The following is a 26,742-nucleotide window of genomic DNA, read 5'->3' as shown; positions in this document are numbered from 1 at the left end:
TTTGTCAAAGAAATTTTGGAAGAAATGAGAAAAGCGAGAGATGCAAAAACAATCACCCATAACCCCACCAAACAGAAGAAATTTTCTGTAATGTTATGGGTGTATATCCTTCATTTCAATGCATATATATTATAGCATGGACATGTATTTATACTTGAAACATGTACATACATTTTAAAGAAAACTGAGATTATATCATACGAACCTTTGCTATACTTAACAATTTAAATGGTGAAAATTTCCCTATGGCTTTAAATTTTCTAAAACAAGAACAAATGATTCTCATCTCATTTATTAAACCTTTTGTTTAACAAATCTCCTGTATACATAGATGATTTTTCGTTTTTTATAAATGTTGAAACAAATATAATCACATAATTCTTTGCATACACCTGCATATTCTATAGGAAAGAAGCTTTAAAGTGAAATTTCAGAGATAAGTGATGAGTCCATTTTTCATGTTTTTGATAAGCATTACCAATCATCTTCAGGGCTTCCAAAGTGGTGCTAGTTTTAAAGGACACACCAGCCAAAGCAGGAGACATAAGAGATGTGGGTTGGATCCCTGGGTCAGGAAGATCCTCTGGAGGAACGCATGGCAACCTACTCCAGTATTCTTGCCTGGAGAATCTCATGGACAGAGGAGCCTGGTGGAGTATAGTTCATGGGGCTGCAAAGAGTCAGACACAGATGAAGTGACTTAGCATGCATGCACTATGCACCAGTTACCCTCAGGTAGATGATACCAAAAATTATCTTCCCAGTAACAGAAATAAGAAGAACTGCTGTGTTCTCTGTAGCTTTGCTAATACTGGATATGGCTCCCATTCAATGGCTGCATTCTCAGTGGCTCCCTCTTCATTCTTCGATGGCTCCCATTCTCACCCAGGGTGAAAGCTAAAGTCGTTACCATGGCCTTCAATGTCTTGCCTGATCTCTGATCTCCCTCTCTTACTTCCTTCAGCCACACTGAACACAGACATGCTCCCACTTCAAGTCCTTAGCGCTCATTTGCTCGACTAGATTCTTTTCCATCAGATATCTGATTATTATTATTCTTTTACTGCCTTCAAGTTGCCTTTCTGGTGAGAACTTCCCTGGCCATTGTATTCATGATTTAATACTCCATTCCTCCAGCATTGCATGGTATTTATCACCATCAAACAGACTATATAATTCATTCATCTTGGTTATTAACTGTCTACTCCCATCAGCATGTTAATTCCATGAGGACAGAGCTTTTTTTGTATGTGTATTTTGTTCTTCATTGCCTCTCCCATGCTGAGAGTAGTACACCTAGTAAACACTCAGTAAATTTTTGAAGAATGAGTAAGTTTTATCCCAATTTCACTGAATTGGTAACTGAGACCTTGTACAATTATCCAGTTTGTCTAATGCCAGTCAACTTCTAATAAAGAAAGCTGGGTTTTGAACCCGAATTTATCTGATGTAAAGGTTAGGTTTTTAATCTCTATACATGTAGATACTCTAAAGAAAACTGCTGAGATATTTTTTATTTTCTTGTATTTACGTGTGCATGCATGCTTAGTCACTTCAGTCACGTCTGACTCTTGGCAACCCTAGGGACTGTAGCCCACCAGACTCCTCTGTCCATGGGATTCTCCAGGCAAGGTCACTGGAGTGGGCTGCCATGCCCTACCCCAGGGGATCTTCCCATCCCAGGGACTGAAGCTGCATCTCTTATGTCTCCTGTATTGGTAGGCGAGTTCTTTACCACTAGTGCCACCTCAGAAGCCCTCTTATATTTATAGTTGTTTCTAAAATTATCATTCATCATTGATTATAATTGATGTCAGGCTATATTAATGTTAATTAATGTTGCATTGTTTTTATAGTGTATTATCTCCAGGTGGACTGAAAAATGATCATGAAATGAAGTCTAAAATTTCTCCAGGCACTTCTTGCAAGGACCATCATAGGGCAGGACAGGTACAGTGTCTTCAAAGAAACAGAGCCCAGACAGAATCTCCTTCTGACTTCTGCTTCTCAAAGAGAATTCGAGGAATTGCTCTTTCTTTAATACATGGGTATGGCTCAAGTGCACAGGACCTATAATGGGACTGTGATAAACCTATCTACTAGTCAAAATCTACTAGTTAACAGAAATAGGTCTGGGAAATCTCTAATTTTCAGTTGCTTTAAACACATCTGTTCAAGTGAGAGTTGAATAAATCCTCTGGAATATTTGCAGGGCCCTCTCTGAAAAATCCCATTTGGATAATATCACGAATACATCCTTTTATGAAGTCTACTTCTTGACACCCTTAGCCTTTGGAGAGCTTGGGAAGGAAATGCAAAGCAAAATAAGTAAAAGGTAAAAATCAATTTGCCCTAAAACTCGATGTTATAGGAAATGTGTTATATATGCTTGCAACGAGCGCAGCGAAATTTCCCACTGTACTATACCGAGGAGAGGAGGAGGAGAGAGATGGAAGATGAGCGACTCATCCAGGAGTATCTAGTATTGAAAGACCAAGAGACTATCTTCAAAGAGCAGGTACTTCTGCACCTCGGTTAAGGAGTGTTTAACATGGGGCAGGGGAACATGATTATCAAACGCCATTTAAAAAGCTCCAACGTGTAGCCTGACGGTAGTGTATTTAATCATTTACCTACTGCTGAATTCGAACTTAGGTTATGTCCAAGTTTTCACTAATAGTAAACAACCTGGGGATGAATATCCATGTAGTTGGTGTTTGCACCTGCTACTGATTTTTTCCCTCCCCCTAAGGACTGAGTTTTAAAGGTGGAATTCCTGGATGTATATGACTTTTTGATTTATCATAAAATATAACCACAGGCAAGTCTTTTCCCTTCAGATTCATGGCCACCTTCACCTGTGCTCTATCCTGATTTCTCGACTTTTCAATAACTGGCCATACTGCCTTCTTGTGATATCATAGGGAACCATTCCTGAAATCTTCCTTCCTCCTTACGAGCCCTGTAGAAGTGGTACCTTGAGTCCAAGAATGGGAAACAAAAGCCCACTTAAAAAAAAAAATGTAAACACATCAGAAAGTACCATTACCTCCCAAAGGCAGGTTTCTACCTTAGTTGGGTTATTTTAATGGTAGAATTAAATTTGTAAAGACTATTTCAACATGTAATTTTTTTTTTTTTTTTCAAAGATGAGAAGTCTGGCTAGTAGAGAACAGAATCAAAAGAATGCCGCCTATAATCTTGGAGTTGCTGAAGCTATAAGAATCCACAAGAATGAGAAACCTGAATTTTATGTGAGAATCTTTTCAAAGCTTCTGTTGTTGACACCTGCCCTAGTTGTGAGCATTTGGGTCTGCTCACATCGCATGTTGTGCCATTTTTAAAAGGTGGTAAGGCTGAGTGAGGTTGAAGTGTCCTTCTAAGGCAGGAGTGGTCCAGAGTCTGTCTCCACACGTTCACGTTCACAATACAGCTCCTGTTGTTGGTCACTATGGTGCTTGTCAAGGATGGTACTCAGCTGGGACCTGGGAGAGGTGGGGTTAGGAGACAGTGTATTAAATTCCTGCCCCAGGATCGGGTGATCTAAATAGAGAACAAATATCTCCTGGGAGCCTGCTGGAAATACAGAGTCTAGGGTGCCACCTCACACCTCACAGAATGAGAATCTACATTTCAATAAGATATTTAGGTGATTTGTAGCTTGAGAGGGGCTTTGCAGGTGGCTCAGTGGTAAAGAGTCTGTCTGCCTGATGTAAGAGATGCAGGTTCAACCTGTGGGTTTGGAAGATCCCCTGGAGGAGGGCATGGCAACCCACTCCAGTATTCTTGCTTGGAGAATTCTATGGACAGAGGAGCCTGGTGGGCTACAGTCCATGGGTTCGCAAAAGAGTTGGACATGACTGAAAGACTAAACAATAAGTTTGAGAAGTCCAGCTTCAGATGGAGGTGAGCCACCTGCCTTGCCATTAATTGTTTTCAATCATGATGTACCTACCTTTATTTCTGCTTGTTCTTGCTTCTTTTTACCTCACTATCTAGGTAATGTGACACTCTGGATGTACACCTAATAAAACAGATTTTATTTAACATCAAACATTTCATTGAATTATTTTGTACTGGCCACTGTACTAGTAGCTAAGAATACAAAGATGAAGAATAAGACAAAGTCCGTCTCTAAAGACGTTTCAGGATAATGGGGGAAACAGATTTAAAGAGACAAGAGTGTGATAAACTAAATGCTATGATAAATCTTTGAACAGGGCAGAGAGGGGAGTCACTTAACCCACACCAGAGATCTGGGAAGACTTCCTGGCATACAGGAGTTAGGTCAAGGAAGTGAATGGAGGCAAAACCTTCTGGTCAGGGGCAGCAGGGAGTGAGGAAGAGAGAGCACCATGCTTTTTGAGCTGTAGGCCCGATCTCTGTCTCCTCTTAGGTAGATTTAAGGTTCAGATTATATGTTTATCACTGCCCAATTTGAATCTCCTCTTTGTTATAACTGTAGATACTTAAAGTGAAAAAGATCAAAACAGAAGTTTCGATTTCCCTTCTCAACCTGTTCTTCTCCCAGTCTTCCCATTTTAGCAAGTGGCATCACCAGCCAGACAGTTGCACGAACCCTTATATAAAGTGATCCCAGATCCCTTCTCCTCCATCCCCCCTCATCCAGCCATCTTCAAGCCCACTTGCCTTCACCTCCAAAATGTATCCAGCATCTCTTCACCTTCAATGGTACCCAACCCTAGCCCAAGCCGCATTTCTAGAAGGGCCAACTTTTGTGATGCTTTCCTAGTTAGGCTCACTGCCTGCCTTCCTATAATCTAGTCTCCACATAGAAGCCAAAGTGATCTTTTAAAACTGGCCACCAGAACAGATCATTCTCCAAATAGAGCCTCTAATGGCCTTCCACTGAATTAAAATAAGTCTAAACACCTGACCTTGACCTCTCACATCCCCCTGGTTTGGCCCACCTCTCTCTTTGAGCCCAGCTGCCGTGTTCTCCCCCTGCTCATTATGTCTCAGCCACGTAGACCTTGTTTCTGCTTGTTTTCATCTACTGTCTTTGCACTTGCTGTTCCTTCTGTATGGGTTCCCTGATGTTTGCAGTGGAGGTGACCCAGTCCCACCTTAATAAAAGCCTTCCCTAATAACCAATTAACCCCGTTCCCATCCAGTTACTTGCTATGATAAAGAAGACCTCATAGCACCTTGTTGCTGTTCAGTCACTAAGTCATGTCCAACTCTTTCACAGCCCCAAGGACTGTAAGCCCACCAGGCTCCTCCATCCATGGGATTCCCCAGGCAAGAATACTGGAGTGGAATGCCATTTCCTTCTCCAGGAGAATCTTCCTGACCCAGGGATGGAACCCATGTCTTACACATTGGCAGGTGGATTCTTTCCCATCGAGCCACGAGGAAGCCCTCATAGCACACATTAATATCTTAAATTATCTGTGCGTTGTTGCTTGTTGACTGGCTGTCTCCTGCACCAGCATGTGGGATCAGTGAGAGTGAGGCTCTCTGTTGGTCTCTGTTCTTGGTCACGGCTGGGTTCCCAGTGTTGAGAGCAGCCAGGCCCAAGTAGGTGCTATATTCTTCTTCCACCCCCTTGCATTCCTGCTGATGCTTCTGCACTCACTCAGAATTCCTCCTTCTTTCAGTATGAATGTGTAAGTACTAGTGGAGGACCTACTCCTTGAAGTCCTTTTTCATCTCCCTCTCAGTTATGGGGCTGTGGTCAGTACTATTTAGATGCATCCTTAAGTGTGGTCGTATTAATTTGTGGGTCACTAGCTATTTGCCACGTTGAATACTGGGCAAATATGATAACTTAATGTTTTCTGGTTGACTTCAGTCTTCTGAATGATTACCTTTGTTCTTTGATGCTTTTTGGAGAAGGAAATGGCAGCCTACTCCAGTACTCTTGCCGGAAATTCCCATGGACGGAGGAGCCTGGTAGGCTACAGTCCATGCGACTTCACTTTCACTTTCTTTGATGCTTTTTATGATTCTAGAACAAACAAGTTGCTTCTCTTTCATTTTTCTAGAAATCCTTCCTGTTTGATAAACGGCCACTCAGTCCTGAGATTAATGCTTTTAAGCAAGAGGAGTATTCCCAAAGTCTCCTGAGACAAATGGATCACAGACGGGAAAAGGATATAAAGCAAAGGCAAAACAGAGAGCTGATGGACCGCCTGGAACAAGTGCAGCTCACAGAGGAGTGAGTCTCTGAAAAGACGGTTTGGAACGTTCACGGGACACTTCTTCCCCTGTGGGACCGAATCATTGCTGGTGGTCCCGTTAGCACAGCTGTGCACGTTAACCCATGCGGCCGGGACCATGGCGTAACCCTTCACTAGAAATGTGAAAAAGCCAGCATTATGATAACTATCATTATAGTAACAATGGCTGCTTATAATCATTTTGATCACAGAGTATCATTTTGTATTTTTAAGTGAGATATTATTTTTAAATTTTATTAATTTGACTGCATCAGGTCTTTGTTGTGGTTTGTGGGCTTCTCTCTAGCTGTGGCATGCAGGCTCTAGGGCCTGTAGACTCAGTAGCTGCAGCCTTAGCTGCCCCATGGCATTTGAGAATCTTACTTCCCTGACCAGGGATCCAACCTGCATCCCCTGCATTGGAAGGCAGGTTCTTAACCGCTAGACCACCAGGGAAGTCCCCATTTTGAACTGTTTTGTGGTTACTAATCCTTGTCGATGGCGGAAAGGACTTGTCTTAAGCAGGCTTTGTTCCGTTATTCCCAGATGACCTCAAGGCAAAGCTGAATTTTATTATAACTAAGAAGGGGGGTCCTGTGGAACCCAATGGTGGAAATGTATGGGACACCCAGGAGGGCTGAAACCAGGGTCTAAAATCCTTGTAAAAAATGCTTCCATCTGCTAATATCCACAGCTCCTTAGTTGACAGTGTCTGTATTCCAGTTGACACTTGGATGAATTTCAATCTCAATTCCAAATTTTTAGGAAAGAATCTCATTGGTCCTGCATGGGCTATCAGAGACCTAGGTTAGGGCCAGGGCCATAGAGTTCAAACATGCTAGAGGGGATACACTTCTGCTACTGGAGAGAAATTAAGGAGGCTGCTGGGGTTAGAGAGAGACCTCCAAAACAAATAAGCAGCTAGATTCTGTGGCCAAAAAGCTGTTTTCTATAAAATGCATATGTTTTGTTATATTCACTTTACAGATCCTGTGGAGGGGGCATAAAACAGATGCATGTTACAATAGGAAGATCACTCTGAAAAAGGAATCCTGTGATTTTATTGTGTTACAGACATTTTCTGCTTTCCTATCTAGGTTTTTTTAAGCATGGGGGGAGAAGGGGTGCTTGACTTACTGGCAGTGCATTTGGAAAGTATGGTTGGTCAGCTGCTTGTTCCCTTCCTGTCTGTCCTTGTCTGCGGGCTTTCCCAGTGGCTCAGTGATGAGGAATCCACCTGCGATGCAGGAGACCTGGGTTTGATCCCTGGGTCGGAAAGATCCCCTGGAGGAGGAAATGGCAACTCACTCCAATGTTCTTGCCTGGAGAATCCCATGGTCAGAGGAACCTTGCGGGCTACAGTCCATGGGGTCGCAAAGAGTCGGACACAACTGAAGTGACTTAGTAACAGCAGCAGCTGTCCTAGTCTACTAGCCTATGGATTTGGATTACTCTTTTCTTTCTTAAAGTAAAAGTTCCTGGAAGGAAAAAAATATCACCTTTTGTTTACCAGGTTCTTATTCCTATTAATATTTATTAAACACATGTTGCTGATGTTAATCTGTGTTACAAAAGACTTTGTAACAAACTGTGCCCTCATCTTCCCTTATTTGTAACTGCCAGACTTGCTGCGCAAAGAGCCAAATATATAAAAGATAAGATGGAAGAAACACAGTGTTACAAGAGAGCTCTGGATGCCCAGGTAAGGGGACAATTATTACTTTAAAGTTGTGTGGTGTTTCTGGCTGCTTTTGGTCCCCACAGATGGAGTAGTTGAAATCTGTAGGAATGAACCGCCAGGCTGGAAACGTGACATATTTGGGGAACAATTCTTACACTGATTAATTAGCTGTAATATAGTTTTGTGCATTTATTGTACTGATGCTATAAAACCTGGACCTTGTGGGTATATCTGTCCCCAAATAAGTGTTCTCTCCCCTTTAATATTGCTGTAAACAGTGATGTTCATGTAGCACGTTTAACTTTTTTAATGTTTCCCATATACACTGCAAACTACTGTAATTTACATGTGTTTCCTTGTTGTAAAAAAGCTTCTCCTCCTATCCAGGTGTGTGTGTGTGTGTGTGTGTTCTACCAATTAACTACTTTTGCAGTTTTATTCCTTTATTATTCTTCCTACTTTGTTTTGTGTAATAGGGAAAAAAGAGAAAAGCTGGAATCCCCACCCTCCCCTAAAAAGGCATGCAGGTGTTTCAATAACATTCTAAAAATACATATGAATCCTGTAATGTTATGAATGCCCTTCTGTGTTATCCATTTGGTGTTTTTTGAGGCCCTTGTTCCTCCCGCCCAGGTGCTGGTTTTTGCTATGCCACGGCCTTGTACCTGACGTCTAGTCCCTGGTTTAACTATAATCTGCATTCTGTGTATCCCTGCCTCAGATAAAGAATAGATGCCCTCAGCTGCCCGTGTTTGAGCCAGACTCTTCTAAGCCCATCTTTGGTAAGAATGAGAGTGAGATGATGGTGGAAAATCGAAAGAGAGACCAGAATTACATGAAGCATCAGATGGAGGCCGCTGCTAACCACAAGAGGAGGGCCATCCTGCATCAGCTGGTGGACCAAAAGCGGGATTTGCTAATGCTTCAGAGGACACACACAGAGTGAGACCCCCAGCCCTTTCCTCCTCCTCCTCCTCTCCTGCCCCCCAGAGAAGCCGTCATGACACTGAACACACTGAAGAGTTACCATGTGCAAAATATTGTTCTACGCTTACTATATGCTTTGCCTTGTTTCGTCCCTACAATTCAACCTATGGACAGAAGCTTTTAAATTAATAACAGACCCATTTAAAAGGAATCTTATGTATACATGTTTCTATAAGTGTATATACATATATATAAAATGATGTAAGATAACCAATAATGAATTCCAAATGCATTATCTTTTTCATACTCTTCTCCATTATGGCTTATTGTCAGATGCTGACTATAGTTCTCTTCCTGCTTTTCTATTTTATATATAGTAGTTTGTATCTGTTAATCCCAAACTCCTAATTTATCCGTCTCCTACTCCGTTTCCCTTTTGGTAACCGTAAGTTTGGAGAAGTATCTGTTCGAGTCTCATACCCGTTCTTATCACATTATTTATTTGCTATATTTACTATTTTGTGTTGTTTGCTTTCTTACTGTAGAGCTTTAAAAACACTCTTTAATCTCCAAAATTTTTTTTAATTGAAGTACTTAGCATTCCATAGTTTTAAAAGCTTTCTGGTGATTCCATTGGGCAGCTAAGTTCACAGGTGACATCCAGGTCCTGCAGGTTTGGTTAAGAAGGATGTCTATTTAGAACTATGTATTACTTGGTTGAGGTTTCCCAGGAGGCTCAGTGGTGCAGAATCCGCCAGCCAATGCAGGAGACACAGGTTCGATCCCTGGGTCAGAAAGATCCCCTGGAGAAGGCAATGGGCTACCCACTCCAGGATTTTGGCCTGGGAAATCCCATGGACAGAGGAGCTTGGTGGGCTACAGTCCCATGGAGTCGCAAAGAATCAGGCGCAACTTAGAGACTAAACAATAGCAACAAAGGCACAAACAAACTTTCTTGATCCTACTTCTCCCTCAAGTTAACTTTCCATAGTTTCCACCCCAGCACTGTCCGTATGTGAGTCACAAATGTGCTGTCCTGCTCAAGAGGACACAAAGATATGAAACTCAGGTCCTTTCTCAACCTCCACTAAACCCCTTCTGCAGAGAACTGTGCATATAGTAAGCTGTGCTGATGTTTGCTGGTGCAGGGTTGCTGAAGGTGAGAACATTCTGGAAATCAGAGCTCTGAGCAAACATGAACTGTGGTCTTTACTTGGTCATCTCTTTGGTTAGAGCTGTGATCATAAACTTCCTTTTCTGTATGCGCCAGGTCCTTATCTTCTGTTTCTATATCCTTTACTGATTATTCCAGTCTCTCTTACTTCTCTTTTCTTTTCCAACTGGCCCACCTTCAGTCCATCTCAAGATGCGAATTTAGGTCTTCCTGTGGCAAATAGAAGGTCACTTTCTTTCAGAGAGAAATGATTTAGTCCGTGTGATCCAAAGATGCCTGATGATGTAATTTTACTTGCTTTACATTTTTTTCTTTAAACTTTCCTGTTTTTGTTTTTAAAAAATATAACAATTCATGCTCACTAAAATTATCAATGAGTGCAGAGATTTTTTTTAAAAGGCTAATAATCTCTCCTACCAAGTAGTCTGTGTTAAGATTAGCCTTCTACACTTTTTCCTATTTCTTTTACAAACATATTAAAAAATGTACACATATATATTTTTCCTTCCATTTTGCAAATGAAAATGAGGTGTGTGAGATCTTATATATTACTCTACAACCCAACCTTTCTTTAACCTAGTAATGTGCCATTAATTTATATTTAGGTCAGTACATATATATAAAATTCATTTTATTTTAATAACAGCATACTATCTATAATATATAATATGGCTTATATAGTTTAACTTTTGCATCATTGATGAACATTCACTTTACTTCCAGGTAATTTGCTATTACACCAATTCCACATTAAACACTTTTCTTATATATCTTTATACTGGTTGTTTTGTTTCTATTGGATAAATTCCTAAAAGTGGTGTTGCTGTTAGTGGGAATGTAAATTGGTACAAGCACTATGGCAAACAATGGTGGTTTCTCAAAAAAAATTAGAATCATTGTTCAGTTCAGTTCAGTTTAGTGGCTCAGTCGTGTCCGACTCTTTGCCACCCCATGGACTGAAGCATGCCAGGCCTCCCTGTCCATCACCAACTCCTGGAGTTTATTCAAACTCATGTCCATTGAGTCGGTGATGTCATCCAGCCATCTCATCCTCTGTCTTCCCCTTATCCTCCTGCCCTCAACCTTTACCAGCATCAGGGTCTTTTCAAATGAGTCATCTCTTTGCAAAGGTGGTCAAAGTATTGGAGTTTCAGCTTCAGCATCAGTCCTTCCAATGAATATTCAGGACTGATTTCCTTTAGGATGGACTGGTTGGATCTCCTTGTAGTCCAAGGGACTCTCAAGAGTCTTCTCCAACACCACAGTTCAAAAGCATCAATTCTTCGGTCCTCAGCTTTCTTTATAGTCCAGCTCTCAGATCCATACATGACTACTGGAAAAACCATAGCTTTAACTAGACGGACCTTTGTTGGCAAAGTAATGTCTCTGCTTTTTAATATGCTGTCTAGGTTGGTCATAACTTGTCTTCCAAGGAGTAAGCGTCTTTTAATTTCATGGCTGCAATCACCATCTGCAGTGATTTTGGAGCCCCCCAAAATAAAGTCTGCCACTGTTTCCACTGTTTCTCCATCTATTTGCCATGAAGTGATGGGACCAGATGCTATGATCTTTATTTTCTGAATATTTAGCTTTAAGCCAACTTTTTCACTCTCCTCTTTCACTTTCATCAAGAGGCTCTTTAGTTCTTCTTCACTTTCTGCCATAAGGGTGGTGTCATCTGCATATCTGAGGTTATTGATATTTCTCCCAGCAATCTTGATTCCAGCTTGTGCTTCATCCAGCCCCGTGTTTCTCATGATATACTCTGCATATAAGTTAAATAGGCAGGGTGACAATATACAGCCTTGACCTACTCCTTTTCCTACTTGGAACCAGTCTGTTGTTACATGTCCAGTTCTACTGTTGCTTCCTGACCTGCATACAGATCTCTCAAGAGGCAGGTCAAGTGGTCTGGTATTCCCATCTCTTTCAGAATTTTCCACAGTTTATTGTGATCCACACAGTCAAAGGCTTTTGTTGGCACAGTCAATAAAGCAGAAATAGATGTTTTTCTGGAACTGTATGATTCCATAATTCCACTTCTGTGTATATAACCAAAAGATTTGAAAGCATACTCTTTCAGAGATATTTGCACACTTATGTTCATAGCAGCATTATTTATGATAGCCAAGAAATAGCAACCCAAATATCCAATCACAGATGAATGGATAAATAAGGTGTGGCAAACACATACATGGAATATTACGCAACCTTAAAAAGAAAGTTCTGACACATGCAACAATGTGGATGAACCTTGAGGACATTATGTTAAGTGAAATAAACCAGCCACAAAAAACAAACAAACAAAAGGACACTGAATGACTCCATTTACATAAGGTAATTAGAGTAGTAATTGGAGTAGTCTAATTCATGGAAACAAAGTAGAAGGATAGTTGACAGGGGTGGGGAGGGAAAAATAGGGAGTTGTTTAATGGGTTTAGAATTTCAATTTTGCAAGGTGAAAAAAGGTATTTTGTGTATATTAGATATATTCCCACTGATTGCACAATAGTGGGAATACACTTAACACCATGTATCTGTATGTTTAGAAATGGTTAAGAAAGTCAATTTTATGTGGTTTATTTTTTTTACTGCAATTAAAAAAAACTGAAAAGATAAAAAAGTTATGAAAAAATGTATATAATAGGTACCATTCAGTCATTGAACTCCCATTGTGTGATAGGAATTGGCACTTTCTGTACATTATCCTACTTAATCTCCATAATGACCACACAATAGCTATTGAATCAACGCTTGTTAGAGGATAATGTGGCCGTGCTATTTTAGAATAAGTGAACCAGCACAAAGCATGTGACAGGTTTTTATCAGCGGGTCCTGACACCTAGTGGTGGTTGGTACCTGTAACATAAGAGTCTTCAGAGCAGCAGGCTAAATCGATGGTCACTTTCAGTGAAGTCCCTTCCAGAATTTAATGAGAGCTGACTGTAAGAGTTTTAGCTTGGCAAGAAAGAGACACATTTATATAGAGGCCAGTTTAGGGTGACTCACAACAGCCGTGAGTATGTGTTTGGAAATCAGTGCTAGAAACAACATTGGGAATGCTGGAACACTGCTTGAAGGGAGGTTTTATACTGCACTCATTTCTTTGATGAGGTGACCCTCATCAAACAGTTTTTTTTAAAACCTTCTTCACAATGTTGGATACGTTCTCCATTCACTTTCTCTTGCCTAGTCATTTGTTTCCCTCCCTTTCTAACCGTTCATTTGTATGCCTGTCTACATTGTCTTGTAAAATTTCTGGAAGAACTGGTGGGCCGGCTACTGACAGCTGAGAGTCTAGACTGAAAGGAAAGACAAGAAATATGGGAAACCATGTGAGATGAATCTTCAGATCAGCAAAATTAGCATCAAAGGAAGTAGATGGCTTTAAAAGCTGAATTTAATTGGAAAGAGGTTTTAATACTACTAATTTAAACCCAGATTGACGATGAAAGGCCTTAGATCCATAAATTATTTGCAGGAGTTTCACCATGTTTTTACAGTGTTCATGTCTCTTATTAGTCTGTTTCAAAGGGTGGGGAACAAAACCAGGAAGTTTTCTGTTTAATTTAGAATAAAAGGAATGGGGCTTCTAACGCTGGTGCCTTTCCCAGTATTACGAACGGAATCAGACTGTTCTGTTTTCTCTAGGCACTTGGCAGACAGAAATGCTGAGCTTGAGCGAGCGAACAGAATCAACCAAAGCTTACAGGATGATTGGGAAAGGAGTGCTGTCATGAAGAAGCAGCGAGACTTGGAGGAGAAGGCTTTTGAGAGGTAATACCTGATTGTACCTGAAGTTTTATTTGCAAAGCCAATCCCCTCTGCATCTTGTTTAGTTCCTGCTAATCCTGGGATGACAGATAGGTTTTAAGTGTCAACTTCAGTTTACTAGTGTTGACTGCCTAGAGAGCTTAGTGAGGAGGAAAGAATTCTGGGTTCAGTGGGAAATACTGCTGTGGCCTGGGATGGAGACTGCTATGTTGTATGCTATATGTTTGCCATCTTTGTCTTGATCTTTGCCTCTGTCTAACAGGTTTGTTTTCTTTTTGTGGAGGCTAGGGAGGCCTGGGGAGAGGGGAGGAGGGTGGAAATTCTCTTTGGAAATATTTAGCTGGAAATAGGAATAGAGTGTTTCTGCCTGAACATATGTTAGGCTTATGGAATGGTCTCATAAGAACAGAGTCAAGGGGTTGTGGTACACTGGCAATCGGAAAAGTGAGATGCCCAGCCAAGAACACCTTCCTGAAATGTATTATATTCCTGCTCACTCTCCCCTGCTATTTATCTACAATCTAGAGTTAGGGAATCTAGATGTTTTTAAGAATTAACACTAACTTTGGAGAGGCAGCTATTACTTTTTGCCTTATTTTTTCTTATTTCTAAGGTGGGGAAATTAAACATTTGCCTGGCTTGGCTAATACAGGAATTTGGGGGATCAAATAAAGAGATTGAAAATCATTATACTTTAAAAATTGAAAATGCTTTACACATGTAAGGTACGATTTCATAGAATGTTAAAAACTTGAAGAAACAAAGTCTATACAATCAAACATTACAAAAACCTGAAAATACTGAAGTAACATTCAATTGCTAATTATCAACAAAGTTTTATCATAAAAAATTGTTACAGTGGATCTTGATCTGTAACTAACCTTTTCCTTTTAGATTTTAAGGCATTCCTCACCTATCTTTCTAATGGGCAGAACCCATATTTTGTGACAATGAAAGTATGAGGGATGATGTGGAAAACAGATTTCAAAGAAGTGGGGTTGTTTGGCCTAGAGAAGAGGAAGAGAAAGGGAGGTTGGATATTTTAAACCATTTTCTTAATGTTGTGAAAAAGCAGGTAAAAGGCAATGAGATTAGTGTCAGGGAGATTTTACTTTGATTTTGGGAGAAGGCTTGGCTAATGTCGCGATAAAGGATAGTGACATAACATATACTTGAGTCAGGATGGCCTGACTTCTCCACGGACACAGCAGAATGGAACTTTCACCTGAAGACACAGGCCAAACTGTGGGCAGGGACTCAAGTGGACGGCAGACAGGGAGGAGGAATTGGTTGTTGTTAAAAAGAAAACTAAAAGCAAAAATTAAGATTCACATGTATGCAGTTGGCTTCCCTGATAGCTCAGTTGGTACTACCTGCAATGCAAAAGACTCTGGTTTGATTCCTGGATTGGGAAGATCCCCTGGAGAAGGGAATCACTGCAGTATTATGGCCTGAAGAATTCCATGGACTGCATGATCCATGGGGTCGCAGACAGTTGGACACTACTGAGAGACTTTTCACTTTCACTTTGTATGCAGTTAGCTTGTGATACTCCTTCCTATCCCTAAAGGAAGCCAGGTAGGTCTCCCCTGCCCATTGACAAGGCCGTCTTTTTTTTTCCTTTGAGGATTATCATTGATTTTTTTTTTCTTAACAGAATCGCACCTGTACAGGAATTTTGATAGGGTGGGGGGGAACACCATGGGGACTGTCCTACATCATGGAGGAAAATGGCTTAGGTGGAAAAGCAGCCACTGCCATCCCTTCATCTCTGCTTCCAACTGCTTTTGTCCTCTTTGTCTCCAAGTCCTCTCCTGCCCTCCACTCTCCAGAGGCTCCTGGCCCTCTGGGTCTTTTCACTGAAATCTAGTCTTCCCTGTCTTTACTGTTTGCTGATAACCAGCAACTCAATGACCTGATCTTCTCTCAAAAGCTGTCTCCTGGGAAGCTTGACAGGTTAAGGCCCCACACAGAGCCAAGCAGCAAACACCAAAGCTCTCGAGTTTTCCCATTGGCGCTGACTGTGTGACTCTGGGCGGGTCTTGTGTCCTCTGAGAGTTTAGATTGGGTGAGGGGCGAGGACTTGGGGTCAGACCGGAAGGTACCGCTCAGAGCCTGTTACTGACCCGGAAGGAGACGCGGGAGATGCACTTCCTGGGGTGACCAGCAGGTGGCAGTGCGGGGGCCCATGGATGGACCGGAAGTTCCTGGAGGGCAGGGACCCGGGCGCTGCTCTTGCACGCAGTCCTGGGTCTAGCTTCCATGCGAGGCTCGCAGCAAGGACTCAGGGGGCGCTGTCTGACGACCGCTCTTCCTCCGTCTCGTCTCTGCAGGGCCTCCGACAAGCTCTTCCTGCTGGACCAATGTGAGAAGTACCGGCGCTGCAAGCAGTGCCAGAGGCGCACCTCCAACAGGGGCGAGAGCAACCTGTGGTCCCTGAACAAGTACATGCACGGCTCCCGGCTGTTTGTATAAAACCCAGGGTCTGGGCTTGCTGGGGAAAGTCTTTTTTTTTTTTTTTTTTTAAAGGGTGATGGTGAAACTTCATATTTTTACTTTAGAAGGAAAAAAAAAAAAAAAAAATTACTGTGGCATTCTGGTGCTTTTCGGAGTAGATCAGATTCCTATAGACGGCTTCTCCCTGCCTGTCTCCCTCCCAATCTGCCCCAGGCCACCAAGGAGCCTGGACTGGGAAGTGGAACCCCGCTTCACTGTGGTTAAGAGGGGGGTGCTGACCCAAGTCACCACCCCCTCTGTGACTTTGTCTAGGAACCTTTATTTTTCTTCACCTATAACGAAGAGTGTCATAATAAATACTTTCTATGAGTCTTGACTCTGCAGAACAATTCGTGATGGTGAACCATAGCCCGCCTGCCCCGGCCCTAGATTTTCCCAAGACTGGAAATGCGTGAACCCCCCGAAGGCAGGCCAGGCTGTTTGCCTCAGGTGGTCATAGCAGTGCTTCTGGAGTTCTCTAGTTGAGGACACACCTGGGGGGACTTGTTGGGATCTCAGGGATATTTTTCCCTTGGTGAGCTTCTGGACAACCATTCCACCATTCTGCCTGTTTCTGCACCACTACTGACTGTAGGTTTATTGTTTGGATAAGTGAATTCTGTGAGGGGAGCCTGGCTGGCTTGCCAGAGTCCACTTTCTTCTCTCATTGCATCCAATCTTTTTTTTTTTTACTTTTTTATTGGAGTATAATTGTTTTACAGTGTTGTGTTAGTTTCTACTAACACAAACTGTTATCAGACACACATATATGTATGTATATGTCCCCTTCTCTCTTGAGCCTCCCTCCCTCCCACGCCCCCATCCCACCCTTCTAGGTCATCACAGAGCCCTGAGCTGAGTTCCCTGTGCTATAGAGTAGCTTCCTGCTAGCTGTCTATTTTACACATAGTAGTATATTTGTCAGTGCTACTCTCTCAATTCTTCCCACTCTTTCTTACCCTCCCTGTATTCATGAATCTGTTCTCTATATCTGCATCTCTATTCCTGCCCTGCAAATAGGTTCATCAGTACCATTTTTCTAGATTCCATGTATACCTGGCATCCATTCTTAAGCTGTACATGCTACGGGTGAGGAAGAGCTTCATGCTGGGGGACTGATTTTCAGTTAAGGTATATGTGCTCTTTTTAAAATATATTTTCTTTTTTAAAAAATTAAAATTTACTTGCTTTTAATTGGAGGGTAATTGCTTTACAATATTGTGTTGGTTTCTGTCAAATATCAACAAGAATCAGCCATAGGTATACATATGTCCCCTCCTTCTTGAACCTCCCTTTCACCTCCTATGGTTTATGTATTCTTAACCAAAACTTTTTTCACTTATCTTTACCCTTTGGCTTTCCTCTTCCTGCCCTGTCCTACCACTTCAGGTGGAACAATTAAAGCAGAGCAATGTCTGGATTTCTGATATGTTAAAGCTAGGTTGAAAGTCCCTTAGACACTCTGCTTTCTGCCTGCAACGTTTTTCTTAGAAAGAAACATGGGAGACACTAAGAACATTGTGCTTCCCTGGTGGCTCAGTGGTAGAGAATCCGCCTGCCAACGCAGGAGACATGGGTTTGATCCCTGGGTCAGGAAGGTCCCCTGGAGGAGGAAATGGCAACCCACTCCAGTGTTCTTGCCTGAGAAATCCCATGGACAGAAGAGCCTGGCGGGATACAGTCCATGGGGTCACAAAGAGTCAGACATAACTAAGTGACTAAACAACAACAATCTAGAACATTGTTTGTCCTACTCCAAATACAAAATAGGAACGTTTTGAGCCTTGAATAATTAAGGGGAAAGTATTTACTTAAATTGATATTGGGCAAATTTTGTTGCTGATGTTATCTTTTTCTATCAAAACAAGTATGCTTTCTGGTGATTGGAACTGTTTGAAGCTCTCTCCTCCCACATCCTGTATTAACCTCTTATTCCATTTCCCCAGAAGACCCCTCCATGGGGGTTCCATTATCCCCAATATTTGAAATAATAGCCTGTCCCCAGGACTGCTTGATTTGCTTGAAAAACCCATCCCTGCCACACCCTTGGAGTACTTCTCGAATAAATAATAAATTCCTATAATAGTGTTGTATGAATATATCTATATCTATATCTATATACACATATCTCCTTGTTAAAGACAAAAAGACTTTAGGCAATTTTGATATGTTTAGGTGAAAAGATTTAAATTCATAGATATTTTTACTGTAGGAACTGAACTTATAATTTATTTTTTTTAAGTATTTATTTATTTTGACTGCATCGGGTCTTAGTTGCAGTATACAGGATCTTCTAGTTGTGAACTGTGGGATCTAGTTCCCTGGCCAGGGACTGAACCTGGACTCCCTGCATTGGGAATGTGTGTCTTAGCCACTGGACCACCAGGGAAATCCCTGAACTTATAATGTGTTACCCTGGGTAGCAGTACTGATTCTCAGTCTGTGTCAAGCACCAAGCTAGTGATCTGGAGATTAAGACCTCTTCAGTCCTTGCATGCCTTGGGAGCACTCACGGTGTGGTGCAGAGATGTGACTTGGAAAATCTCCCTGTAACAAAGCAGATACCTAATAGTGCTGTGCATTGCTTGTTTTGGAAAAGCAAGGTAGAGCCCTTGAGTCAGGTTAGCTTGACAGGGAAAGCTTTTGAGAGAGATAAGGCCTGAGCTGAGTTTTTAAGGAGAAATAGGAAATAGCTAGGTAAAGATTGACAAGGAGTCATGGCAACAGATGTCAAGGCCCTGTGCTCCTGTCTGTTGAGACCAAGATAGAGAAGTGGTTACGTGAGCTAGGTTATAAAAGCTAATTTTTAAAAATCACTCAGTCATTTTAAGAATCAAATTTTTTTGATGTTCATGACTTTAAAAAAATTTTATTTGGAGGATAATTGCTTTACAAGGTTGTATTGGTTTCTGCCACACAACAACATGAATCAGCCATAAGTATATTATACATATATACATAGTATACAGCCACAAGTATACTATATCCCCCCCCTCTCGGGCCTCCCTCCTCCATGTCACAGTCGAGGTCATCACAGAGCATTAGGCTGGGCTCCCTAATGTTATACAGCAGCTTCCCACTAGCAGTTTTACACAAGGTAGTGTATGTATTTCAATATTACTCTCTCAAGTCTTCCTTCCCTCTCCTTCCCTTACTGTGTCCACAAGTCCATTCTCTGTATCTGTGTCTCTAAGAATCAAATTTTATTATAGTCCTGAATTAAACAGCTGATTTCATACAACAAAAGAATGCAGTCTTTTTTTCGGGGGGGGGGGGGCAAGTTTTCCTAATTTGGTCCCTCGTTCACTGATCTTAACTGCTAATACTGTTTTAGTTCAATCCTGCTGTTAGGCCAGACTCAAACAGAATGTCTTTTCTATATCAATTTGAATTACTATCTTCAAGTTCTGTCATTTCTGGAACTATGGTACTGCCCGACCAGCTTAATGTATCAAAGGAGTTCCAATTTCAGTGGTTTTTAATGTTTTGGACAGTGGGGAATCTTTTGAGAGTGTGATGGAAAGTTTGGACTCTTTCCTAAAAATATGCATATTTTCATATGCAACATGTTGCATGTGATTAGGGGTATCCTAGAACACCTGGACCACAGGTTAAGAACTCTTACTCTAAACAGCTTTCCTTCAGTGTTATTACAAGCTCAAACTATCAAAAGTGAGCAAAGTGAAGGACTTTGCTTTTGAAAATGCCCTGTCAGTTCTAGGGAACTATGCCCATTTTTGCCTTCCGCTTTGACCCTATGTAAAAACAGTGTGATGAAATTGGAATGACTGTTAGAAAACACATACTCCAGTAGTTTTCAAAATGTTTTGAGTAAGATTCAGTAAAAGAAACACATTTCATATTGAGACACAGAACTTGTGCACACACATAATGAGACAAAAGTTTTATCGGGCTATACTTACCCCACCCATCTGCAATGGATTCTGATGATTTCTATTTTATTTCATTAAACATTTCTGATTAGATTGAACAGAGCTGATTTGACAGTCTGCTAGTGTAAATACATAATTTTCAGTTTGATAAACATAGTTTTAATTGAATTCTTCCCTCTCATAGTACTCCGTAAGAAAGTGAAGTTGCTCAGTCGTGTCCAACTCTTTGCGACCCCATGGACTGTAGCCTACCAGGCTCCTCAGTCCATGGAATTTTCTAGGCAAGAGTACTGGAGTGGGTTGCCATTTCTTTCTCCAGGGGATCTTCCCAACCCAGGGATCGAACCTGGGTCTCCTGCATTGTAGGCAGATGCTTTACCGCTGGCTGGAATTCATTAGTGGTCGAGATTGTATTATACTGGTATTCAACCAGGAGACTGAGGAATGTTTAGGTCCTGTCTGGTAACCACACTGCCTTCTCCTGAGGAACTTTAAGAAACTCAGGTAACAGTTTTTTAAGAACTCTCCACACTGTTCTCCATAGTGGCTGTACTAGTTTGCATTTCCACTAGCAGTGTAAAAGGGTTCCCTTTTCTCCACAGCCTCTCCAGCATTTATTGCTTATAGACTTTTGGATAGCAGTCATCCTGACTGGCGTGTAATGGTACCTCATTGTGGTTTTGATTTGCATTTCTCTGATAATGAGTGATGTTGAGCATCTTTTCATGTGTTTGTTAGCCATCTGTATGTCTTCTTTGGAGAAATGTCTGTTTAGTTCTTTGGCCCATTTTTTGATTGGGTCATTTATTTTTCTGGAATTGAGCTTCAGGAGTTGCTTGTATATTTTTGAGATTAATCCTTTGTCTGTTGCTTCGTTTGCTATTATTTTCTCCCAATCTGAGGGCTGTCTTTTCACCTTGCTTATAGTTTCCTTTGTTGTGCAAAAGCTTTTAAGTTTCATTATGTCCCATTTGTTTATTTTTGCTTTTATTTCCAATATTCTGGGAGGTGGGTCATAGAGGATCCTGCTGTGATTTATGTCGGAGAGTGTTTTGCCTATGTTCTCCTCTAGGAGTTTTATAGTTTCTGGTCTTACATTTAGATCTTTAATCCATTTGAGTTTATTTTTGTGTATGGTGTTAGAAGGTGTTCTAGTTTCATTGTTTTGCAAGTGGTTGACCAGTTTTCCCAGCACCACTTGTTAAAGACGTTGTCTTTTTTCCATTGTATATCCTTGCCTCCTTTGTCAAAGATAAGGTGTCCATAGGTTCGTGGATTTATCTCTGGGCTTTCTATTCTGTTCCATTGATCTATATTTCTGTCAAACTGGAAATAGAACTGCCATATGACCCAGCAATACCACTTCTGGGCATACACACTGAGGAAACCAGATCTGAAAGAGATACATGCACCTCAATGTTCATCGCAGCACTGTTTGTAATTGTCAGGACATGGAAGCAACCTAGATGCCCATCAGCAGATGAATGGATAAGGAAGCTGTGGTACATATACACCATGGAATATTACTCAGCCATTAAAAAGAATTCATTTGAATCAGTTCTAATGAGATGGATGAAACTGGAGCCCATTATACAGAGTGAAGTAAGCCAGAAAGATAAAGACCAATACAGTATACTAACGCATATATATGGAGTTTAGAAAGATGGTAATGATAACCCTATATGCAAAACAGAAAAAGAGACACAGATGTACAGAACAGACTTTTGGACTCTGTAGGAGAAGGCCAGGGTGGGATATTTCGAGAGAACAGCATCGAAACATGTATATTATCTGTGGTGAAACAGATCACCAGCCCAGGTTGGATGCATGAGACAAGTGCTCGGGGCTGGTGCACTGGGAAGACCCAGAGGGATCGGGTAGAGAGGGAGGTGAGAGGGGGGGATCGGGATGGGGAATACATGTAAATCCTTGGCTGACTCATGTCAATGTATGGCAAAAACCACAACAATATTGTAAAGTAATTAGCCTCCAACTAATAAAAATAAATGGAAAAAAGAAAAACACCTCAGGTAACTATTTCTTCCACCTTGTTAAGATCCATTGTAGGATGTTGACTTTTTTTTTTTGAGCAAGCAAAATCTTGATGTTCAGAGTGCAAGTTTTATCTCATCTGTGGGTAGAAGGGTTGGTCTCTTCTCTTCCAAAAGCTTGCTCCGTCAGACCTAACTGCAAGGGCTCTGCCTGGCTCTTCTGTAATTCTCAAAGTCTGTTTTTCTTTGGGTCTGTTTTTCACGTGTTGCTTGGGAGTAAACCTTGTGTCGATTCACACACAGAATTAAGGGATTTCTTTCTCCAGCTTTCTCCTTTCTGGAATTTCTTTAACGTTCTCCAGTCTCTTATTTCTAGTTCTCTGTCTATAAAGCCAGAGTTTTTCTTGGAGCTTCAGCAAACCAGGGCAAACCAGAAGAGGAGCAGTAAGTGACAAGACAGAAGCAAACAATAGGGATTCGTCCCACACTCTTCTGATTGGGTGCCTTCTCCTGCTTCCCCCGGCCAGGGAGACAGGCTGTCTCAGCGTCTCAGGTCCTTGGCATGCCACCGCCATCACCGCTGTCACTGCAGTTAATGGCTGCAGCTCCCGACTTGTAGCACGCCAGGGAGGGGGAGGACAAGAAGGGTTTTCCCCTTACTCTCTAGTTCACAGGGGACCCTTTTCCTGGTTCTCTGGCCAGAAGAGGGGATTTCTCTTGAGTTTATGCTCTGTGTGTCATCCCGGATCTTAGATTGTCCTCAGGGCAAACCAGAAGAGGAATAAAGTCACCAATAAGTTCATCACTATGCTAATCATTCTTTGGGTTTTGACTTGCTTACATAATCCCCCTGCTGTTGTTTGCTTTTCAGAGTCCTACTTGCTTTCTGTATTCTGTTCAGTTACAATCAGTTGAAGAGAAACGCTGTGGTGTGCTTACTCCATCTTGGCCAGCACCAGAAGTGTTTCATTTTGGTTTTGAGTCTCTATTCTTCTTCCTTTCACCTTTCCCCCAAATCAGGTGGTACGTCAGTCCTTTCATTTAAATTTTATTCGTTAGGATAGCACCTTAACAAAGATTAAATACTAGCAGCAGCAGCAGCAACCACCACAATAAGAAGCTTAACCATTTTTTCAAGAAACAGTCTAGGAGTACATAGTCCAAGATGGTAAGGTGGTTCTACCAGATTCTCCTGTGGTTTCCACCACTGGGTCAAGGCAACTGTTCCTGATATCATCTCCTAACTAGCAAGTCAGAAGAAAAGGGCAGGGTAGCCGTGTGCATTTTTTTTTTAAGGAGTATAACCTGGAAGTGGTACCGTTATTTCTGTCCATGTCCCATTGGCCAAAATTTAATCAGATGGCTGCACCATGCCGCAATGAAGTCCCCAGCTTGGTGGGCATGTGTGTAGTGAAATACTCAGGGAATGCTAGTACTAAATATGGGGGAAATACATCCTATTGGACAACTGCCAGTCTGCCATATCCTAAAATTATGGCCGGAAGAAGCTATGAAATACCTAACAATGCCAGCTATGATATTTTAATTTTTGGAATATAATTGCTGTACAATGTGTTAATTTCTTTTGTATAGCAAAGTGAATCAGCTGTATTTATACATATATCCCTCCTTCCCCCACCCCACCCCTCTAGGTCATCACAGAGCACAGAGTTGAACTCCTGTGCTATACCACAGGTTTCCACTAGCTATTTTACATATGGTAGTGTGTATGTCAATCCTAATCTCCCAATTGATTCCACCCTCCCCCAATATTTTAAAAATCTTTAAAAAATATAAAGCTGCAAAAAACATCTCTAGAGGCAGACACAAAGTGGGAGCAAGAATTCAGAAAAGCAAGCATCAGATGGTGGGTTACCTATGACTTGGACCTTTTAAATTAATGCTAGAGATACATTTTAAATTTTTCAAATAATTGCAAGCTTACAAGGATCCAAGAATGGTAAAAATATCCGCCCCCCACCCCCAGAAACTAAATAAGGGTAAGTTGATGACATATCCCTTATCACTTCTACTTTAGAGCATAATGCCTTAAAAATAAGGATAGTCTCCCATAAAACCGCAATAGCCACAAAAATCAGAAAATCAACATCTATTATTACTATATAATCCAACAACTCAATTAAAATTTTGCCAGTTGTTCCAGTTCAGTTCAGTTGCTCAGTGGTGTCTGACTCTTTGCGACCCCATGAACGGCAGCACGCCAGGCCTCCCTGTCTACCACCAACTCCCAGAGTTTACTCAAACCCATGTCCATCGAGTTGGTGATGCCATCCAACCATCTCATCCTCTGTCGTCCCCTTCTCCTCCTGCCCCCAATCCCTCCCAGCATCAGGGTCTTTTCCAATGAGTCAACTCTTCGCATGAGGTGGCCAAAGTACTGGAGTTTCAGCTTCAGCATCAGTCCTTCCAATGAACTCCCAGGACTGATCTCCTTTAGGATGGACTGGTTGGATCTTCTTGCAGTCCAAGGGACTCTCAAGAGTCTTCTCCAACACCACAGTTTAAAAGCATCAATTCTTTGGCGCTCAGCTTTCTTCACCATCCAACTCTCACATCCATACATGACTACTGGAAAAACCATAGCCTTGACCTAGACGGACCTTTGTTGGCAAAGTAATGTTTCTGCTTTTAAATATGCTATCTAGGTTGGTCATAGCTTTCCTTCCAAGGAATAAGTGTCTTTTAATTTCATGGCTGTAATCACCATCTGCAGTGATTTTGGAGCCCCCCAAAAATAAAGTCTGACACTGTTTCCACTGTCTCCCCATCTATTTCCCATGAAGTGATGGGACCAGATGCCATCTTAGTTTTCTGAATGTTGAGCTTTAAGTCAACTTTTTCACTCTCCTGTTTCACTTTCATCAAGAGGCTTTTTAGTCCCTCTTCACTTTCTGCCCTAAGGGTGGTGTCGTCTGCATATCTGAGGTTATTGATATTTCTCCCAGCAATCTTGATTCCAGCTTGTGCTTCATCCAGCCCAGCATTTCTCATGATGTACTCTGCATATAAATTATTTTACTTTTGGCTGTGCTGGGTCTTTGTTGCTGTGCAAGGGTACTCCTCATTGCTGTATGCAGGCTTCTTATTGTGGTGGCAGGTGGCATCACTTGTTGTGGAGCATGGGATCTAGGATATGGGCTTTAGGAAGTGTGACATGCAGGCTCAGTAGTTGTGGCTCACAGGCTTAGTTGCCCCGAGGCATGTGGGATCTTCCTGAACCAGGGATTGAACCCATGTCCCCAGCATTGGCAGGTAGTAATGTCTTTTTAAGCGAAAGAGTGCAATTTGTGATCATGTTGACATATTTAGTTGATGTTATTTTCCTAATCTCCTACCTGAACAGTCCTCAGCCTTTACTTGACTTTCATGGCTGACACTTTTGAAGATCTCAGTCCTTCCACCTGGATGTATGATTTTTCTTCATGATAAAATTCAAGTAAGGTATTTTATCAAGTAATTTGATAAAATTCAAAATTCAAGAAAATTTTGTTTCTCAGGAATATCACAGAAGTGCTGCTATGTTCCTTGCATGCCATTCTATCAGGTGGTACCCACTCAGTCTTTCTCATTACTGCTCATGTTAACTCTGATCATTTGAGTAAGTGATACCTGCTGGGTTTACCACTATCAAGTTGTTTTCTTTTGTAACTAATTGATACTTTATGGTAGGTAATTTTGAAAGTAAATAAATATCCATTCCTCATCAAATTTCACTCACTAGGTTTGGCACGTATTGATGTCTCTTTGCTAAATGCATAATTGTGATGATAGTTGCTAAATACAGATTTTTCTAATTTCACTATTGCTGCTACATTTATTAGTTGGCATTCTACTCTATGGCAAAGTGTTTTCCTCTCCCCATTTATATCCATATAGACTTACGGTTTTTTAAATTTTATTCAATGATTAATAATTCAGCACTATTATTGATATAAAAATCGTGATCAGTGGGAGATCTTTAAGCTGGCTTCTGTGTTTTTTGTAGTTTTAAATAATTTAAAAAAATTAAAACAGTTTTAGAGAATTCCTTGTACACTCCTCACTCAGTTTTCCCCACTGTTAACATCCCCTCCATGTAGTGGACTCAGTTATTAAAGAAGAAATGAAGGATGGAAGAAAGCGCAAAGAATGAAGAGGAGAGAAGAAATGGGTCCAGTATAGGCCAGTAAAGAAAAGTCTAGACATTTTAGAAAATTCTAAAACTATTAGAAAGTTAAACTGAAAACAAGCAATATCTTCAAAGGTCTGAGAAAATGTCAATGTAGAATTGTGTACCCAGTGAAACTATCAGAAATGAAAGCAAAGTAAAAGAATTATAGAAAAAAAGTTTATTAAAAACACAAAGATGTCTACCAACAATATATTTTTCAACAATAGAAAATGCATATTTTTAAGATTATATAAAATATTTACCAAAGTCGATCATACAATAGGAACTAATGGAACTGCCCCCAAATGCTGTTAGATAAGGAAGAATACTCTTAGAAGAGTTGAGATGCAAGAAATAGTGAGCGAATAAACTGCTGACATATTGGGCAAATTAAAACAAACCCTGATTTTTATAAACGATGTAATATGTGGGGTTTAAAAAACGCTTGACGGC

The 26,742-nt window shown here is 41.2% G+C and overlaps 2 protein-coding genes across 2 annotated transcripts in view; one reads left to right on the top strand and one right to left on the bottom strand.

The window, feature by feature from the left end:
• CCDC81 (coiled-coil domain containing 81) overlaps positions 1-16,284 on the top strand; it is a 37,567-nt gene extending 21,283 nt beyond the window's left edge. The window contains exons 9-16 of the mRNA XM_065936388.1: positions 1,857-1,950; positions 2,372-2,518; positions 3,150-3,254; positions 6,009-6,181; positions 7,806-7,884; positions 8,585-8,805; positions 13,616-13,741; positions 16,072-16,284. Coding sequence (XP_065792460.1) covers positions 1,857-1,950; positions 2,372-2,518; positions 3,150-3,254; positions 6,009-6,181; positions 7,806-7,884; positions 8,585-8,805; positions 13,616-13,741; positions 16,072-16,213 — 1,087 coding nt within the window. The 3' untranslated portion in view covers positions 16,214-16,284. The remainder of the gene's footprint in view (positions 1-1,856; positions 1,951-2,371; positions 2,519-3,149; positions 3,255-6,008; positions 6,182-7,805; positions 7,885-8,584; positions 8,806-13,615; positions 13,742-16,071) is intronic.
• The window catches only part of ME3 (malic enzyme 3), a 240,920-nt gene continuing 230,424 nt past the window's right edge, over positions 16,247-26,742 (bottom strand). Inside the window, exon 15 of the mRNA XM_065936393.1 lies at positions 16,247-16,293. Coding sequence (XP_065792465.1) covers positions 16,291-16,293 — 3 coding nt within the window. The 3' untranslated portion in view covers positions 16,247-16,290. The remainder of the gene's footprint in view (positions 16,294-26,742) is intronic.

Source organism: Muntiacus reevesi, chromosome 5 (genome assembly GCF_963930625.1).
Source record: "Muntiacus reevesi chromosome 5, mMunRee1.1, whole genome shotgun sequence".
NCBI classification, from domain to species: Eukaryota; Metazoa; Chordata; class Mammalia; order Artiodactyla; family Cervidae; genus Muntiacus; species Muntiacus reevesi.
This window is presented reverse-complemented; position numbering and strand designations above follow the sequence as displayed.